The sequence below is a fragment of the Thermobia domestica genome, chromosome 5, assembly GCF_964235325.1.
Source record: "Thermobia domestica chromosome 5, izTheDome1.hap1.1, whole genome shotgun sequence".
In the NCBI taxonomy this organism is placed as follows: Eukaryota; Metazoa; Arthropoda; class Insecta; order Zygentoma; family Lepismatidae; genus Thermobia; species Thermobia domestica.
The window spans coordinates 88,496,253-88,516,630 of record NC_137458.1 but is presented as its reverse complement, the minus strand read 5'-3'; the positions used below and the strand labels follow the sequence as shown (position 1 = coordinate 88,516,630).

General features: G+C 35.7%; 2 protein-coding genes across 3 annotated transcripts in view; one reads left to right on the top strand and one right to left on the bottom strand.

Moving 5' to 3' along the window:
* LOC145685991 (putative lipid scramblase CLPTM1) overlaps positions 1–10,297 on the bottom strand; it is a 90,658-nt gene extending 80,361 nt beyond the window's left edge. The window contains exon 1 of the mRNA XM_081758802.1: positions 10,138–10,297. Within this exon, the coding sequence (XP_081614928.1) occupies positions 10,138–10,257 (120 nt within the window). The 5' untranslated portion in view covers positions 10,258–10,297. The remainder of the gene's footprint in view (positions 1–10,137) is intronic.
* A 50-nt stretch (positions 10,298–10,347) lies between these two features.
* The window catches only part of Mnn1 (menin 1), a 124,534-nt gene continuing 114,503 nt past the window's right edge, over positions 10,348–20,378 (top strand). For both annotated transcript variants that reach the window (XM_081758801.1, XM_081758800.1), the window contains exons 1-2: positions 10,348–11,102; positions 15,179–15,331. In XM_081758801.1, coding sequence (XP_081614927.1) covers positions 10,667–11,102; positions 15,179–15,331 — 589 coding nt within the window. In that variant the 5' untranslated portion in view covers positions 10,348–10,666. The remainder of the gene's footprint in view (positions 11,103–15,178; positions 15,332–20,378) is intronic.

Here is a 20,378-nt window from a genome sequence, read left to right as displayed (position 1 = left end):
TTGTAAAAAATAATTAATTGTGGTTTTGAAGTACCCGGATATAGGATAAACATTCATGAAAAAGTAATTTTTTTTGAAAGGTCGAGCGGCAATTTTTCTTTTTTCTCGATCACTTTGCATGGATTGACCCTATAGTGACTTCGAACGATATATAAATATAAATTAAAAGAGCGAGCTTCATTTTCTGACCAAATTATTTTAGATCCAATTTTTCCATAGCACACACCCATTGTCGATTTCTGCAAGATATCAGTTGATAATACAACACACAAGGATTTTTTTTAACGTTATAAATTTTAATGATAAAGTCTTTACTTAATCAAAGACCTAAATTGTTTACTTTGATATGGAAGTTACAAAGAAGTTCCTCTGATAAAAGGCAAATGTTCTTTCCAGAAACTTACGGAAGCAACTAACGATACAAACTTTGACAAAATAACTAAAACAGGAATTGATCCTAGAACCTCAAAACTACGAGACGAACATAACGTTCAGACATATCAATTTTGTTTATACTTCTAACCCTTCAAGACACTCATTAAAAGAGAAAAAAAGTTTGGACAATAGCTGAATAGAAAATTAATAACACACAATGATCGTACAATTTCCCTAATAGAAGAGACAAGATTGTTTTGGCAAACGATCATTTATATTGCTTCTTCCCACCAATATACATAATTGCACCGATAATTATAATCATGATCCACTCACTTTTTGCGCACAACTTTATTACTACTGCCATTTACAATAAATATCAGCACTGTATTACAGAAAATGAGAAAAAATGGCCGAAAATAGACTTGGGCTGTGCTTCCATCTAATTGAGCATTACTTAATAAACAGTCATTGTCAAAAGTCTGAGCCAGAGTTGCGCAAAACCCGTAAAAAACCTCAGTGAGTATTATTGGGTAAAATTGGATTTTACTAAATTCTATATGTACATTTAAAGCCGTAGTCCTGCTTGAAATACGACTTAAGCATTCAAGTTCTATTGTACACATATGGAATGAAATTATCTAACAAAAGGGAATTCTGTGAAGACCCATCCACGTTTCGTGGGACATTTTACACTCACTCACATTTCGATTGCTCGTACACGCAGGATTCAAGAGCCAGCCATCCAGAGTGAAGATTTCTTTAACTTCCCTCAAAATATGCCAGGCAAATACTAGAGCCTGTCTATACGCTGCTGAAGTTGTCTGCTCTGAATTTTACTAGGCGCAGCCATATTGGTTACAAACAATCTGTTGCTAAGGTGGTTGCTAAGGCAGTTTCAATGGCGTTGTATGTGGCAGCTGTGAGTCTTGCGAAAGACGAACGTAAAATTATGAAAAAAAAAAAAAAAAAGCTACATATTCATGAATAGCAGTGAATATATTTACTTCATACGTATGGAAAGGCTATATTTATCATAATCAATATCAATATATATAATAAAAGTAAGTGTGGTTTGTCCGTGCGTGCCATAAAGGAGGAATATAACGATAACCCCGGTCTGAGCATTTTTTTTTTTTTTTTTTTAATTTTTCACACAAAAGATATTGTATCCATACAAAGCGAAACTCACTGTCAACCAAGGGAATGAAAATACACTGCTGTTTCCACTGAAATTTTTGAGGAAGTTTGCGTTCATCGAAGTGCGGAACCTTACTCTTGATAAGAGCTTTATAACTTCCAAGCATTTTTTTTTTTTTTTTTTTTTTTTTTTTTTTTTTTTTTTTTTGACCAATTCATCCAACTTTTGCAAAGCTACGCGGCTCCAACATGGACTGTCTCGTAAAGTTCATCCCACAAACGCTCGATGGGCAACAAATCTGGAGAGTATGGCGACTATTCCATTTCTGTGATGATGTGAGAGCCTCTTCTTTGGTTTGTAGATAATTACTGCATAATTTTGATGTTTGGAACATTGTCCTGTTGTAGTACAAAGTTACGGCTCTAACTGCGCGTTCCTGATGGAATTGCAGGCTTCACAAAAAATGTTTGAAAAGAAAACCACACCAGAAGAAAAAAGCATAAAGCATAAAAGAAAAAAAGCACATTTGGAATACTTATGATTGCAGTTATATTAAAGATGGAAATAAAATAAATAAACTAACTTGTGACACAAGTGGATTATTCTTTATTCAGCCCCAATTAGGTTAAGGACGAAAACAGTTTCTGATGTGACATATTATTAAATAATAGGTGAGAGGCTGAAGATACACTTAAGAAATGCGTGACGTACAAATCTCGTTTACATTCGTCATTACCTATAAAGTGCACAAAGAGTTCATTATGTTACATGCTAAAAATGTATGTTGTAGGAACAAACAGTCAGTGTATAAAATATAAATAGATTAGAATGACTACACGAAAGTAGAGTTCCTAGCGTGCACTGACGTTACGAGGGAGGTTTAAGTAACCATAATCACATTGCCAGTCCTGTAATAATAGCAAATAGGAGTGCAGTCCTATAGATGTAATGCTTGAAGTCACTGAAGTACTATAGGGTTGAATCGAGAATAACATTTATTAGTACGTACTCCTTTTAAGTATATTATATTATTAATAGCTTTATAATCTATTTGTATATCCTTATTGTTATCTTTATTTATCTATTTATTTATTCGTCGATGTACGCGGAACATTATTCCAATAAATTTATCAGGGTTGGCTGGTTTAAACAAAATGGTTTAAACCAAGAAACGAAAAATGTTCTTACAAGTGTAAGTGTTCGTAAAATCTAGGTGAACATACATTTGTGGGTTACCACGTTTCACTCCCGTATATTATTCGTATTACATTCAGATCTAAATTCTCAATTCATTACTCAAAGAGATTACACTACAAAAGTAACTTTTGTTTATTTTATAAGTTTATGAATGTTTCTTTTGTGACTTTTTTTTTAATAGTTTGTTAGCATTGCTATGCAATTGCAATCAAAGGAAAATTTTAAATATTGTTTCGTTTTAATAATGTTTACTATTGATAAAATACATTGTGGAGAGGGGGTCATACAAACCCTATGAGAGGCATTTATTGAAATCAGAATCATCTTTGGAATCTATTTATGTATGAATGGGTCAGAGCCAAAGTGGATTCAAATGATCCTTACCTTTATTCACTTTTCATAATGATATGCAAATTAAATCGTTGTATTTCTTTAACTTGGACTAATAAAAGTCGTAGTGAACTAACTTGGACTAAATTAGTTCTGTATTCTGCAGTACTTTGAAATTGTCCTTATGTAGTTCTGTATAATGGTTTCACTTGTGCAATTGTTTATCTTTTTGTCCTTCTGAAATGACTCTTGACAATTATATTAACAAGTATGTAAAGATCAAAACAACAAATTTTTATCAGGAGTCCTTCGTGAGTGAGTCGGTAGACGTATCGCATTTGTGGCCAATTAGTCCCGGTTTCAAGATCAAATGGAGGATAATTTCTCTCGGGTGTAAGCCGAGAAGTTTTTTGGATTCCGCTTTAAGCTTATGTGACCCCTTCCAGCATAATCCGACTGTTGCATAATAACACCAAGGCGAAACAAACTTATTTCTGTCCATATGTGATATAAATACATAGAGCAAATCATTTAAACCAAAGAACCTGGTTTAAACCCCCAAAAATGGGTTTTTTGGTTTTTCAACAAAAACCATGGTTATTATGAGAATACCATAAGCTGAAACTTAATGCGGAAGATATTTGAGATTTACTGTTATCATCCAACTAGGAATTAAATGGCCGTATATGGACAAGAAAAAGTTAGAGAGATCTCGCCAGATAATGATATCCATATAGTTAAGAATATATCAGCATTCTAATAATACAAGAAATCAGCATCGCAATTACTGAAGATAAAAATAAACATAAAAGTATTTGAATTTCCATTGTACTAAAATTTAGATTAACCCCGTGCACTGAAATGACGAGTGTAGCTCGTTATGGTCTCCCAGTGCCAAATCGCACAATGGCGAGCTACACTCGTCATAAAATTTAAACTATTGTAGCATCACGTAGGGTTACTATATTGATGTTTTGAAAATTATATAATGATAAACCATCTATAATACACTTTTGTAACTTATACCTCAATCATCAGAATTCAGAAAATAAATTGTAGTGGAAGGGGTATCCTGATTAATTTACTAAATTTAAAACACCGGAAAACAATTTCGCTGCGGCAGGAAAATCCTCCCAGATAATTTCAATTACGTGCTCAATAATACTTGAAAAAAATTAATTACTAATTTATAATTATTTGCATGCTTCTTTCTTAATTTATGATCTGAATATTTAATTTAAAAAAAACAATTTTCGTTAACTAACTTCCCATCCAAGTCGTATACAGGGTTTTCATAAAGTCTGGACGGATTTAATTTGCTTATAATTTTCATAAAAATGCTCATAATGAAATCAAATGAAGTGCAAACGGTAGCGGAAGGATTAAATTTTTAGTTGGCAACACTGTTACCGTATCAAAGATGGCGTCGGTGAAAGAGAAAGCGCAATGTGTTCTGTGGTACGCAGAGCTAAAATCACCAATTCTGGTGTGTCGAAAGTTCACCAAAGAGTTGAAAAAGCCGGCACCGACTGAGAGTGCAATCCGAAAGTGACATGCTAAGTTCTTGGAGACAGGAAGCGTCCTGGACCGTCCTCGAAGTGGGAGGCCGCCAACATCGCCTGCAACAGTGAGCAGGGTAAGGGAAAGCATCATCAACAGCCCACAGAAGTCGATTCCTAGTGGCGCCCAGTTGGAGGTGTGGCGGTGAATGAACTGAGCTGGTGCAGATTACAGGTAAAAATTTAATCCTTCCGCTACCGTTTGCACTTTATTTGATTTCAATATGAGCATTTTTATGTAAATTATAAGCGAATTAAATCCGTCCATACTTTATGAAAACCCTGTATTTAGTAATTAAGAATAGATATGAAATTTAAAAAAAAAAAATTAAACATGAAGTTTTATAACAAACAAACAAGGTGTAGATTGCGAATAAGTCAGCAATTACCGAACTGAACAAGAAAACAGAAATAAATAAGGTACATGAAGATAAAATTGTAATATTCACGCCAAATAAAACTGCAGGAGTATTACAGCAATTTTGTTCATTATTCCGTTGATTTGAACTAAATTATCAAATTGATTACCTACATTACATTACATACAACGACAATGCCTTTTCCGTGTTTTACCCTAGTCACTACACAGCTAGGATAAAAGCGTTTTCGGAAGGGCGACGCATAAACATCTGGCACTGGAAACCGAAAAGTTGAAATTGAAATTTGCCGGTCCAGAATACCCTCTTCCATTGTTAATGGGCGCAATCTTCATGTTTTGCCCATGAGTAACATTCTGCTATATCTCCTGCTCGAAGGATTGGTTTCTTTACTCAAGTACATCCCAAGATAAAAATACACAAGCTTCGGAAACACTGTCCTACTTGATAGCAACTGCGGATGGTTCTTTCGCAGTTCTGTTGCTATTTCTGAAGCGGTTTATCGTCTATTCCGTTTGCTTGTAGACCTAATGAATTTGTCCTTACAAAAAATTGTTGTTTCTAGGTAACGAGTTCGTTTTCATGCAATACTTACACCAGTTTGTGACTATCTTTCAGGAGCCAGACGCCCTGCATAGACTGATATTTGTAACTACGGAGCGATTTTCCGCGATTGTAAACCTCAACTCTACCTTCTCTCTCAAAATAACTACCTGAGCACGGGATTAGACATTTAATTCACAGTTTTCCTTTCGCATTTTATATTGCATGCTATTCGCACTATTTTACTGGTTCACGCGAGTGAAAACAGCACGACTGAATACCACTGAGTCGCATCCAATTTTACCCATATACGACACGATTCAAAAGCGCACATACAACTGTTTGTGGCGTAAACACATAAGTACTGATCAGAGTTCATACAAACACCACTAGATGTTGCTGAAACGATGCATCAGCAGACAAGATATGACGTCAGTTGTCTGTTCGTTAGTTATCTGTTTACTGCAAAGCAGTATTTTCTCAATAAATGTATCTCAATGTACACAAAATCATGCATTTTTTTGTATTCTTATAACAATGTTATTTATCTTACAAAACGAGATCAATACACAGAGTTTTGTAGTCATAATATATTTTATTTAAAAAATTCTGAAAAACCAGTAGTGTGCTCAGTCTTTTGACAATGATTGTACAATAGACTTGCTTCGGATTCTTAAATAAGAGAAATCATCTATTACATGGACTCATCATAGCATCAGAAGAATATATGCTCATAAAAACACTCTCTTCTTATAAATTATCTCATATATTCTCTTTACTTTAACTACTGCTGCACAACTTGCCATCTCTTACTACCGACGAAAAACTGATAAACAACATCCGTTCTGCTAGCGAAATAAATAATTGCTTGACAGTGAATTAAAGGAAAGGAATAAGAACGCGCACTGTAAACACGTAAAAACTAAGAGTTTAGGTTCATTACATGCGTTGTCCTACATTGGCCAGACCTAGGGTGATGTTCGAAACTTTTTACAACCTACACGAAATTAGTTTAACCAACGAAGTGTGTCTGCTGTTGGCTCACTACAAATGACAAATGTTTTGATTTGCTACCTCTTTGGCCAGTTTGACCTTGTAATTACAGTCGATCACGGCGTATACACGTACTTCCTGTGTGTGTTGTGAAAATATTGCCAGTGACTCACACTTGTAGATTTATCGAGCATCCATCACCAGGATTAAATACAGGCATATTATCCTAACAAACAACTTGCTTATTACGTTCTGTTGCAGGTATTCAAAAACACTAGCTTTTTTCCAAAAGTGTCCTTAAAATGTGGTCCAATTCATTAGCCATACGACAAATTTTAAAGCAATGTAAATTCAGTGTACTAATATCATATTGTTATCCGTATTGATGAATTCAGTGGTTCACTGTATATATTTATTTTCATTTACTTATTTATTTTTGTGTGTCAAAGTACTATAATAAAATTTATACATTTTTTATTGATGAAACTAGTAATGTTATCTTGTTTCCTGTCTAAGCTGCATTTTTCAGTATTTAGTTTTGGATTGTTTTGTCCTAATAGACTATCATATGTTTCAGAAACTTTGTGTGCACAGTGTAAAATAGTAATATCATGTACTGTACGTTTAGTTAACTCAAGGTACAGACATAACCCAGAAATGGCTTCCTAATCCACTTGGGATCCCCTTTAATCTAATGCTAATATTCCTTTTTATCATGCCTACCTACTTATCCTTACACAAGGTTATAACTATTCTATCAGGCCTCGTTTCCATTTTGTACTAATACACAATACTCAGTGTGTTATTGTGTTAGTACACAATAGTAATTAGTACAAGCTTATAGTACACTAACTTCCAACACGTCATGAAGTGTGTGTTGCTCCTATTTCCTTCGTTTACTCGTCTTCCCTACTTGCCCTTGAAATACGAAACATCCCTTCGTGCACGTATACCTACTAAAAATATCATGCTGCTAATAGAATCATGGTTCTTGAAGGCAACAGACGAGGAGTTAACTTTATGTTCGACAGTCCAGTTGGTACTCTTATGCAGACATGAAAAGTAGGATAGGTTTATAAGTAGTTTCCGACACATACCATTGTTGTACCTTTACAGATAAGGTAAGCTGAACGCAAATGTGTGAAAAACATCTTCCACCCTGTGCTAGTTCGGCACTACAAGCTACTACTCATCTATTCCGCGCCAGGGTAAGGCAAAACAAGACGACTTGTATAACAGTTCTTCCGTAGGGAACAGTCGCGACAGTGAAGGTGACTTTGCGCATGCATATATATATATATATATATATATATATATATATATCTTTCCTTCCAACATTTGTTTCTGAGTCTATTCACACGGTTAAAAGTAGTGCCACTGTTCGGAAAGGCTTTGTAAAGTTAACCCAATGATTATTGTAAAAACAACACTTTTACAGCCATTAACGTTATGTTCTGTAAATCTGCACCATAGAATTGGGCCTTTCCAAAGTATATCTGTTGCAAGAAATGTTTCAAACATTACTGAAACTTTGCTCTAGGAGTTAATCCCATAACTTATGGAAGCCAAAGAAAAAATAATTAAATTTACACAATTTCTTTAAACAGTTAATAAAACTTTAGGCTATATCTTAGAAAAGTGGGAAACGTAATATTTAATGTATATATGCTTTTTAAGTTAAATGAAACTGGATTAATAAAAAATGTGACTTTAGTGTACATGGTCCCGAATTTTATTCGAGGTGGAGACCACAAAAAATTAATTTCACAATCATCATCAGTCTCCTTTAGCCTACAAATGGTAGAGTGCTCACCTCTATGCCTGAGTTTTCTCATTACCATCATCATAGTTTTGGAGAATAAACGTGGAATATGAAACTACACAACAGAAAGCTTCGCAATACAGACGATTGTTACACAACTGAACTACCGTACCCAACACTGATGGTGTAAAAAAAAAAAAAAAAAAAAAAAAAAAAAAAAAAAAACAGGTTAAAAATGAAGGGGATCGTTTAAAGGAACCCATTTAAATTTCGAACTTCTAACTTTATGATCTTACGATCTTAAAATCCAGTTTTTAAATCTTATATTATTCCACATTTTCCTTAATGTTGTTCTAGTCTTCTAATATCTTCATATTTGCTTAAAAAGCCATTTAATTTACCACGAACACTCTATGATAGAGACTGTAATAATAAACAGAAAAGATTTGACACTATTCAATAATCTTCTGCTGAGAATGAATTAAATTTTACTTTGTTGCTTGATAGCAATGACAGCAAAAGCAAGCTGCGAATCATAATGTGCATATCTCCATGGATGCATTTAGTATCTCCCCCAAATCCATTGACGGCCCCGGAACTGGTACTATGAGTTACAGTGAAGAGTTGTAAACCTCATTCCGCGTATACCCACCACCGCTGACGCACATGTTCCACACTGTCGCACATCCTCCTGCCGTAACTCAGTTAGATATTTAGTAGCATTCGTGCTTTTTCGTGGTCATATAGCACAAGTTGGTTTGTGTTTTATGCACTTGAGCTTTTGTCACACGCCCTCACTGTATTTATAGTCATCATAATACAAATGACAAACCGTACTCATTACTACGTGAGCCACTAAAAGCGATTTGGGGGAGAAACTAAGTAATAATATTCTGCTGTGTAATATGATGAAGTACGACTGACTAGAAAGAAAATCTGAACTAAAAAAAGAAAATCTATTGCAAAATAAATTTTACGTGTCCTTATGAACGTGGAAAGACGGAAAAGTAACATTCGCAGGGGACTATGCATTCTTAGTTACTGCCCCACGGGAAAGCAAGTAGATATGAAGAAAATGAAACTGACCTCATGCCTCTCCTGATCCAATTGCACCAATGTTAAAAGTGCATATTTTGAAGGATCGATTCCTTGACAAAAGCTATTGAATGGTGAAATTCACGTTTATTTACCAGAATCTTGACATTTTAGCAGCAAATATCGTCAATGTGTTCATTTATTAACGCAACTATTGTATTTTGGGTGACAGGAACGTCTCACTCTGTAACAGCTCCAAACTCAACGAATTATTTCCATTCAATAGAAAAAAAATTAACAGTTCGGAGGTCTAGATGTGTCCTGCTCCTCGTAGTTTCAATCGTGGTGTCCATTAAAAAAAAAAAAAAAAAAAAAAAAATCATATTACCGAAACCGTAAACAATTAACCAAGAAAAATATTTTGCACAATTGACGTTTTGTCATTTTATCTAGTATTATGCTTAATTTATGTTTAGAACTATGATATGTCTTTTATGGACACACTTCAATTATTTACATGCTCAATATTGTCCATAGATAGAAGTCCCTGAACAAAAATAGCTGTTTTAAAAGTAATCACATTTTTTTAAAAAAATAGTTTTAAAAACACCGTAAGAGTAGATTCAATTTTCCTAATTAGTAAGCCAATTTCTACTTAAACAATCTGTAACCTTATCCGAATACAATAATTACAATAAATAACTTCTGCCGGAGATTTAACATGAATCAAGTTGGCTCATATGAGTTTCATATGATCATCTTCTTGGGCAGCCTTGTACCTCTACTTATAATAATCTTTGTTACGTCACAAAATTCATTACTTACTTCATTCTCCGTAGTTGGTTGTGATTCTGCAACTAATTCTCCATTCGTGTTATTGGGATCCATTTCTTCAGGGACGATTTCCCATGATTTATCATTCTCCACTTCCTTAACAACCACCATGATGAAACCGTAAACTCGTACCCAATCACTTATTGAATGGATTATAAACAATTTGGTTCACGAAAAACTAGTATTATTATAGAAAATTAAAATGTCGATGAACATTTAAGAATTATTCAAAAATCATAAAATTCAATTATACCGTAACTTATATTAATGTAAGATTAAAGAATAAAAATTGGAGTGAACAAAAGACTATCAATCCAGCGAGCAGCGCTTGGAAATCGTTTTTAGTGGTTGGCAAGTTGTGTATAGGTTTTGACAGTTTTGAGTTTGTTACTATATCTGATTATTATACTTTTAAGTGCTGTGATGTAAATAATGGAAGTCAACACGTTTCCGAATAATTTATTAGTACATAAATTATGTAATAAACTTAACCTAATAGATTAAAAGATACCAATACGTCATGGCGGGTATTCGAGAAGAAAAGCGACTTTTCCCGCTGGAAACTATTTCATCTGTTGTAACATTATTTAAACATCAAATTGAACATTCACGGGAGCCAGATTTGGCATTATTGTCGATTGTTGTAGGGGCTATTGAAAATTCGTTGACATGCAACAGAACTGTCACTGTGCATAAAGAAACAGATGCTGGACGAAAGGAAGTAAGTTTAAGTACCGAAGCAAAACTTCCTCCTCTGCAGTACCATATTGTGGAAGCTTTGTATTCAAAATTTCATGCAGCAATTAAAGGTTCCGTAGATTTATCATTATATAATAAGACATCATTCGCCACAAGAGAACTTGTAAAGAAAGTCTCTGATGTAATTTGGAATACTTTAACCCGAAGCTACTACAAAGACAGAGCACATCTGCAGAGCTTATACAGCTATTTGACAGGTGAGCATTAGTATTTCGAAAATAATTTAGTTATTATAAGCGTTTCTTCCACCTACGCAGTTCAGATGTACTCATTTGGTAGTAATTAGTAAGTTTCGTTTGATATAAAGTGGTTTGAGTTACAGTTCAGAATGGTAAAACCAACATTTGCATCAATGACATACTTGTACTAATAAAAACAGCTGTTAGGAGACGCTGTGACAACAGCTACTAAGATATTACAAAGTTTACTAAACTGAGTGGCGGAGGTTTTTGATTTCTGGATTCTACGTTTTATTGTGTGTAATATGAAATACTGCTGATTGAAAAAATATCCTACTCATCAAGAACACGAGAACTACCACATAATGATTGTAAATGTACTACTGTTTGTTTACCCAGATCAGCAAGGTGACCAGACGTCCCGTTTTAGCCGGGAGTCCCTTTTTTCCAACCGTTGTCCCGTTTTTTCTGATTCTCGAACGGGACGCCTAAATGTACCGTTTTTAAGTAAAAATGATCTAGGTGTCCCGTAATTATTATTCAAAATATAAATCGTCAATGCAAATTCTCTCTTCCGTACCAACACTTGTTGCCGAGGTTCAGCCGTGAACTTCTGAATTTTCAAATGGGAATTGTGTGTTCGTGGTTCAAGTGAGAATTGAGTGGGAATTTTGAGTGTTCAACTAGTTAAAAGAATTGTTGGGTAGAACTTGCAATCGGAAACCATTGTTTGTTGTATGGTGCACGCAAAGTTAGAAACGGTGTGTTATCACTCTTACTTGTGTATTTTGTAAATTGAGAACACTGCTGAGTCCCAAAATGCAATCTTGAAGTCTGATATTCCCCCCCCCCCCGTATGCGTCCCGTTTTCCCAAGTGAATATTCTGGTCACCTTGCAGATCAGCTATTCTATTAATGACCTTCAAAACAATTAGTTTACAGTGTTATTCGATGCAGTTTCTGGGTTAAGTCCTGTATCCCGGGCCAATTTAAGGAAATTAGCCGGGCGAATTGGATAAATCATATTGATTTTGGAGAATGAATGAAAATCAGGTGAGAGTAAGGGTTCTCTCGAGCAGATAGTTCTACCAAATACAAAATTTATCGATAAAATACAATGTGAAACGGGTGTCAACATAAGTAATTACTGTCAGTGCACAGCATATTGAAATGAATTTTGAATATTGTATGTGTAAGTGTACTCTTCCACTATCCTCGTTTGTTTACCCTCGTCGCTGACGCGCCTGCTCCCTACGGACGCACTCCTTCGCAACCGCTCGGGTTCCCCTGCTGCACTACAGATCGGACTTGGTTAGATAGCATTCGTGCTTTTTAGTGACAACTTAGCTCTTGTTGGTTCATGTTTTATGTACTGTAGTTTTTTCTTGACATACGTCTACACTATTTAGACTGAGCCCCCCTGAAGTCAATCTGCAGCTATTAATGGAGTTCCTCATTTAGTGCATACTCTGCTAAAAGAAATATAAAGCTCTAACGTAACTTGAAAAAGTAAGAAATGTGTCAAAATTTGGTAGAACCGTGTGCTCAAATAATGCCGAGGGGAATACTTGAAATTAAGACGTTATTTGGTTATTTTTGATGTTGTCCACAGCTTAGGGAGATTTAGCAAAGGATTTTTTAAGGAGAGAAAAAGGGAGATTTTACGAATATGGGATAAAATGTAGGGAAATTTAGCTTTTCAACAAATGTTATGTTACTAAGCACTGTGGCAGTATGACGAAAGATGGTGGCATTCTTTCCAGAATCCCACACACAAAGTGACAAACTTTTTTTTCCCCACAAGCCTTCCGCGGTTTGATTTGAGGATGTCATTATATAAGATAACACTGAAGTAATAACAGAAGATTAAAAGCACAAGTGTATGTTGTGGAGATATGAGCAGGGGAGGGGCTAAATCATAGTTTGCCGTTTTATCCAGTGTAAAGCAGGATTGAAGCACATTTTATCCAGTGTAAACGTGAGCGTCAAGGGGGGGGATATAGACCCCCCTGGATCCGCCGCTGTATATATATTATATACACTATATATATAAAATTAGGGAAATTATATCTTAAAAAGGGAATTTTTGAGCATTCCTGAGGAGAAATTTTGACTTGAGTACTTATCATCACTGTGTGGATTCAGAAGGGACTATTTGGCAGAGACATACACTTGTTCTGATTTAGTGGCCGGAAAGGAATTGTGGAACTGGCGGGTATATGTCAGCTTGTGACATACGTGTTTTAACTTTTATTATATTAAAACCTAACCTGATATAGCTTAATCGACCTAACTTTCTAGATGGCCAGTATGGCGGTGTATTTCTGCACATTGTACAGAAGCTGTATTATATATATTTACACGTGGAGCGTTATAGTATGAAACAGTGACAAGTGCTATTGAAACTCGTATCATTGCCAAAATCCACCTGTTTTACTTCACTCGCTTTACACGGCCCCACCACGTTCAACCTACCCTAACTCGGTTAGATAGCATTCGTGTTTTTTAGTGTCCATCTAGCATGTTTATTTCATGCATTCGGAGGCCCTATTTATATGAGAATATTGATTTTCTATTCCAAATCGTAAAAGTTGAAACATGCTAAAACAAGATGAAGTCTTAGGTGAACATGCCATGTGTCATACTTTGAGGTACAAAGCAAGTAGATGCTTAATGTCACTGTATGAATGTGAAAGAATTGATGATGAACGTTTGCGGAAACAGAATTCTCTAAAACTAAATCCGTGACTTTCTTGTTGAAGATCTTACAATGAGAAATTAGCATGAGTTGTTGTATGATGAAAATAGATTGTGAGAAATGAAATCATTAACACGTTCGCTGCGGCAGTATAAAACTGAGTTGGGATCTCAGTGCTATACGGGTCACCGTGTGTCTCATTGATGGTTAGCACGTGGATGCTAGTAATGTAAATAATCTGTACAATTGCACGAGCCACCGGTGACTCGTAAGGCAGCGAACGTGTTAAGTTTTACGTCCCACGTTTATGACTGCTAGGCTAAATGATGAGAGGTGATGGTGAGAAATGAAAGAAATGGTGGAACGAGGATAGTGAGTGGAAACCGGAGAACCCGAGAAAACTCTCGCACACTGTGTTTGTTCGTCAAAAAGTTCATTTGACGCGAGCTGGGATCGAACCAAGAACCCCATGTACCAGAGGTGAACGCTCTGCTACTAAGTCACCGCGCCCCCTATCGTAATAAGAGTGTGGTAAATAAAATTAGTTAGTTGCATGTAGCAAAATAACGAAGTGAAGTTAAAGCATGTTGGGTCAAGTTTACATTAGCATCGGAGTTCGTATCACATAGACTCAAAAAATTGCACCACTTTGAATCACGAGGACAAGCCTCCATATTAGAAAGTGATGAAATAAACAAATCTTCCTTTGTGCGCATACCCACCGTTACTAACGCATCTGCTTCCTTCGGACGCATTCCTATGCTGATGCACGGAACCTCCATCCGTCGGTCTAACTTGATGTGGATTAGATACAATACTAGCTTGTAATATCACGTTGCATAAATTGGTATGTATTTTGCACTTGTAGACACAGTGGCACACCGGAACACCACACAAATCCCCGATACTGAAGTGAACTTAGCTATAATGTTTTCCCGAAGAATTACCTATATACCAGGAGGATATGTCCCGTCCAAAACAGTACCTTCAGAAGACAAAGATTATCTCATTAATGTGCAATAATGCATCATCTCAGGACATGCGGCTGAATTCGACATCTTCATGTGTCTTTTAATTTGGGTGGTTTTTATGTATTTCATTCTAGGATTCTTTGCTAACACGCACGCCGGAGTCCCGGGTTCAGTTCCCGGTGGTAGCGCATTTGAAATTTGAACTCTTATAGCGATTCGGATTTCATCTTAACATGTAGCTAATAGAAATGCTAAACCCTAAAAGGAAAATTCTTTCAAATATACAGTAAGGACTTCTCCCGGGAATATGTTGAGATGTGGATGAGAAATGTTTCACTAATAAAAATGATAAATTGTGATAGACTTTAAATCAAATGTTGTATTCCTTAGATGCTTAATTTGTCTGTGATTTTTATTCTTTCCAGGCAACAAGTTGGATTGTTTTGGTGTAGCGTTTGCTGTGGTTGCCGGTTGTCAGGTGCTGGGCTTCACTGATGTTCACCTTGCACTTTCTGAAGATCATGCGTGGGTTGTATTCGGAGAAAATGGCAATGAAACTGCAGAAGTTACTTGGCATGGTGAGTATACAATTTTGAGAGAATTGTTGCCTAAATACTTTTACATTTTTTTTCTGAAATATTGAAGTAGCTTGATATTTTTTCAGCGTATTTGTATTGAGAACCAGCTTAATGTTAAAATTTAACTGTTCCCACGTAACGTATGATTAACGTAATAAAAGAATAGGCTACTTATCAACTGTACCCTCCAAATTTTTACATGGTAATAGTTTCAGCAACGAACTGTTTTCTTCTGGCCAACGAACTAATAGAAACTTAAAATAATTTAGCTAAATCTTCTATATAGGATGCGAGCTTCAACTAATTTCTTATGTGCTATTATGTTGAATCTGTCCAATACCCTCTTGGATTTGAAAGCAGCCAACATATTTTTGCTCTACTAATGCATTGTAACTAGGAAAACAGTTACTAGCATAATTTGTTTAGAAACTATAAGCATTTTTTTTTCAAAGGACGGCTAAACGGCATCTTATATATGCCTCTTATTCTGAGTTAAGCGGAATTTCCATTAGTGCGTCAGCTCCATGCTGTTCATAGCATCTTCTCTAGTGATCATCATGGCCGCGTTTTTTCTCAGAGTTGTTTCGATTTTCACCCATACTCATTCAACCGATTCTTCATTCACTTTCATTAATCATCCATTTCTACCCTACAGGGTTTAATCGGTGTTCTTTAAACTAGAAATACAATTTTATTTCTCGAGTGATGGTAAGCGTTAGTGTCGTTAAACATCATACAATCTAAACTAGAATTGGTGACTTCGACATGCCAAGAATCCATTGGTTGCTTACCAATATCGCTGTTGTGGGTTATGACGTCAATATAAATTGTCCTTTAGTATGTAATAATGTGAAGTGATTGTGTGGAAGAAATGACTGGGAAACTGTGTAGAGGTGTCTACTTTCAAAAGCTGTGAGAAAAGTTGCTCACACTGTGCCTCTGTGTTTATTACTTTAATTGAATATTTCCTTCCTCTCTGGGAACGTCGTCAGCACCATTTTTATTACTGTATCACCAGATCCTTACTTTTAAATATGTTCTAAATTTTTTGTCTTATCTAAAGAAAAATTAGTGCAAAATATTCAGTGAATTAATTTCGATTTATGATTGCCCTTAATAATTGTCCCTGTATTTCCCGTCCGTTCACTGTTTTTATTATTATTATTATTATTATTATGTACAAAAACAGTGTTTACGATAAATATTTATGCGCAATTCAACAATAGGTCCTTAATTTATGCCTTACGTGGTTGTCCCTCGATTTATTTTTGGGTGTTGTAGTCATCAATTCCACTAGCAGATTTAATACCTCACTGATTTTGTGAATTTTAGCCCTAAGGTAGATTGGCCTGTGTAGTTTGTCACTGAGGTTTTTTCTGAAAGCTAGTTTTACATTTTTGTTTGCATCAGGTGTTAATTTGTGAAATAAGTTTCAATTGATAATTTAACTCCAAGTGAGAACAATGTTTTCAATTGCAATTTCTTAAGTAACGTAGGGGTCATTCCATCTCAGATCGACCAATTTTCAAAGGTCTTCCCGGTGACCATCATGGATGTGCATGAAAAGTTGAACACATAATCTGGGTAAGATCAAGAGATAAAATATCAAGTTTAAAACCATTCGTGTAAATAAAACCAAAGTTACAATAAGATATGTACCACAGTGCGTAGGCCCAATATTTGCTGAAATGAGCAATGTTGCGCGCGGCACGTTTTCAGTGTCTCACAACTGTCTCATTATGAATGACATCAGAGTGAAATTTACAGGATTTACAGAACTGAATACAAAGTTTGTACTAACAGCTGCAGAATGAATTTCCAGCAACAATTCTGGCTGATGTACTCATTTCAAAGGAAAAAAGAAATGAAAAACGAAAAAGTAAAATGTTCCAAAGTTCAGCATTTTTTTATGGAACAAAGAGAGTGGGTGCGGAGAACCTTTACCAGTTCTTGGATACACCACTTTGCCGACTTTCAAACAAGGTAATAACAAAACAGTAGGTCATTTACTTTTATTGTGATTTAACAATGAAAATACGAAAAAAAAAAAGGGAAAACCGAAAAAATACACAAGTTGGCAACACTGTATCACAATTCTGATAGCTCGTACGAATTTCTGTACTTGCATACATGATGACCATATCAAATTGAAAATGTCACATAAATTACATATTGTTACAGCAAGGTATGTGGGAGTTACGAATCTGTAAAACGTAACTAATTGGTTAAAATCTTGAACAGTAACGTATGCACCAAGCCTGTTATGTCACACTTGGGAGCGCCTTGGATTGGCATTTGGGAGGTCGCCGTGGGTTCATATCTCGCGGCCGACTATCCTGACTGATGTTTTCCAGGGTTTCCCTCAGTCCTACCAGGCAAATACCGGGGTGGTACTTAGCATACAGGCCCTGGCCGATACCATCCGATATTCCTTGCCTTTGTTATTGTTATATATCTAGTGTAATATGGCGTCTGAGATGTACCTGGTGTCTTTTAACAAATATATAAATAAATAAATAATAAAGAAAGAAATCAATTAAAGATAATGAATCGACAACTGACAAGTGTGTAAACAAAACTGTGAATGCTTGCAACGTATATCGTGACCAAACGACCTGTTGTTGTTTACTGCAGAATCGTAACTTGGAAATGCTTGCAATTGTGAATGCAGAACGGCAGACATGTGACTGTGGAGGGATGACTCATACGTGCATTCTAAGGAAGAGGTTGATGTGGTGCAATCAGCATGGGTCGTGCTGTTGATGCTTCCTTTCTTCCTGTTTATTCAGTGAGAGTCTTTGTTACTGGTAAGATGGCTGTAGCATTGAGTGATTGCAAAGAACCTGCACTAGAAACATGTTTCATTGGTGTGTTTGTGGGAGGTGCATGCCACAGAACAGTGTATACTTTCAAATGTGGCTTGATAACATGTCACTGACTTACCACTGCCTGATCGAAACTTCCTGTTGTGGAGAAGTGGTATGCAGACAGTAAGGTCAAGTTGTGTAATGACTGAGGGTATGACTGTGTACTGCCACAACAAAAAGGTTTTTTGTGGATTACTTTCTTTCCCTCTAGAGCAGCGTTTCCCAACCGGTGTGCCGCGACTGGGCCGCTGGTGTGCCGCGAGGAAAGGGAAACAAAATTATCAATTCTATAGCAATGAAATTGCAAGACACAGGGGGAAAGGAAAATGTATATTTGTATTTCACATTACTATGAACCTCTACTATGAATCTACAATTTTAAGTTTCATACTGAATTACTTTTCTGTACATTTTTAATATTGAAAAAAGTATTTGTTATCATTGTTATAACTATTATTGCTTCTTTATTGTTGCAGACAATTTCGTAACTTGAAATTTTAAAATATCATTCAATCCTTTCGACAAAGCAAACATGCATACAAATTACCTACATTTGTTTTTTAAAAGAAAAAGAGATTTGTGTGCTCGTTCATTATTTAGTAATCTTCCTTTTTTGTGAAAGGTTGGATAGTTTTCGAAAAAGGAATTGTATTTTTAGAAACTGAGTCGTATATTTCATTGCAATTGTTGTCAAGTTTTAAATTAGAATGGAAAATAAGCTTAGACTAATGATTTACCACTGGGGAAAACCAGTGATCGAGTTTTCTTCTATGTGAAGAGATCAGTAATCACAGAGAAAAAATACCACTGTATTTTATATTTGCAAATAATAATAATAATAATATCTATATGAGTGTGCCGTAAAAATTCAAGTTACACCTGTAGTGTGCCGCAAGTTGAAAAAGGTTGAGAAACGCTGCTCTAGAGGAATAGTGTTAATCCTTTCAAAGTGGACAAGAAGGTCATCAAACGTAGCCTTCGGGAAACTAACCTGCCGACAGTTCTGAAGGTGAAGATGATGTCAGGAGTGGACATGAAACCTGTGTTCCAAGTGCTTTGTTCGGTTAAATGAAGAAAATAGTGTGGTCAATAGTAGTAAGGGCTATGAACCCTCTACAGTGCGAGTTGTATCTCCTGAGTTGCAGACATCAGTGAGTGCTTTAGGTATTTTACCCATAAAACCCCAAAATATTAGTGTAAGAGACAGGTAGTTATGCAAGAAGAAAACTACGGCAGATTGAGTCTGTGGCAAAACGTAAATTAAATGAGGACTTCGCGATTGATGAGCATGAATTGACAATAACGGAAGAACCGTCCAAATGTAACAAATGATCAGATCTTAATAAGATATTAAAGAACATGAAGAAAAAATGTGCAATGTCAACACGCCAGGAAAAAATAACAGTGCATACTCTAGTTCCAGACACTTGCTCAGTAGAGAAAACTGCTCATGAATTTAAGGTGTCGCATTATCTTATCAGACAGGCTAGAAAGTTGAAGATGAGTGATGGACCGCTAGCACATCCTACAAAACCGTTAGGAAAGGCTGTAAGTCAAGAAACGGAACAGGTAGTCCAAGAATTTTATGAAGACGATGAGAATAGTAGGATGTGCCCAGGCAAAAAAGATTATTTGTCATTGAAGGTTAATGAAGACAAAATTCAGAAACGAAAACGGTTGTTGTGTAATGTCTCTGAATTGTATATGATATTCAAGCAAAAGTATCCAAGTTTTATAGTCTTCGTCCAAAATGGGTAATTTCGGCTGGTGCGAGAGGCACATATAATTGTGTGTGTGTGCCACACACACCAAAATGTGAAGTTGATGCCGTCTCTTGTAAAGTTAAATTTGGACCATCAAGAGGCAATGAATGTAATAACTTACTATTCGAATTCCTATACATGCATGATTCACAGATGTGTAAAGTATCCAGGAAAAGAAAAGCTCGAGAACTATGTAAAAAATATCATGTTCAATGAACTGTGTATGGATGAGGAAGACATAGTCACATTCAAACAGTAAACATATACTGATCATACAACTCTCGAAAACAAATAAGGAACCATTGCAGATTTCGTACATTTACTTTGTGAAAAATAGATAATCTAACTGATTACAGTTTTATAGCGGCAGCGCAGTGAACATATCTTAGATAATACAAAGCAAATTTTGTCACTAAT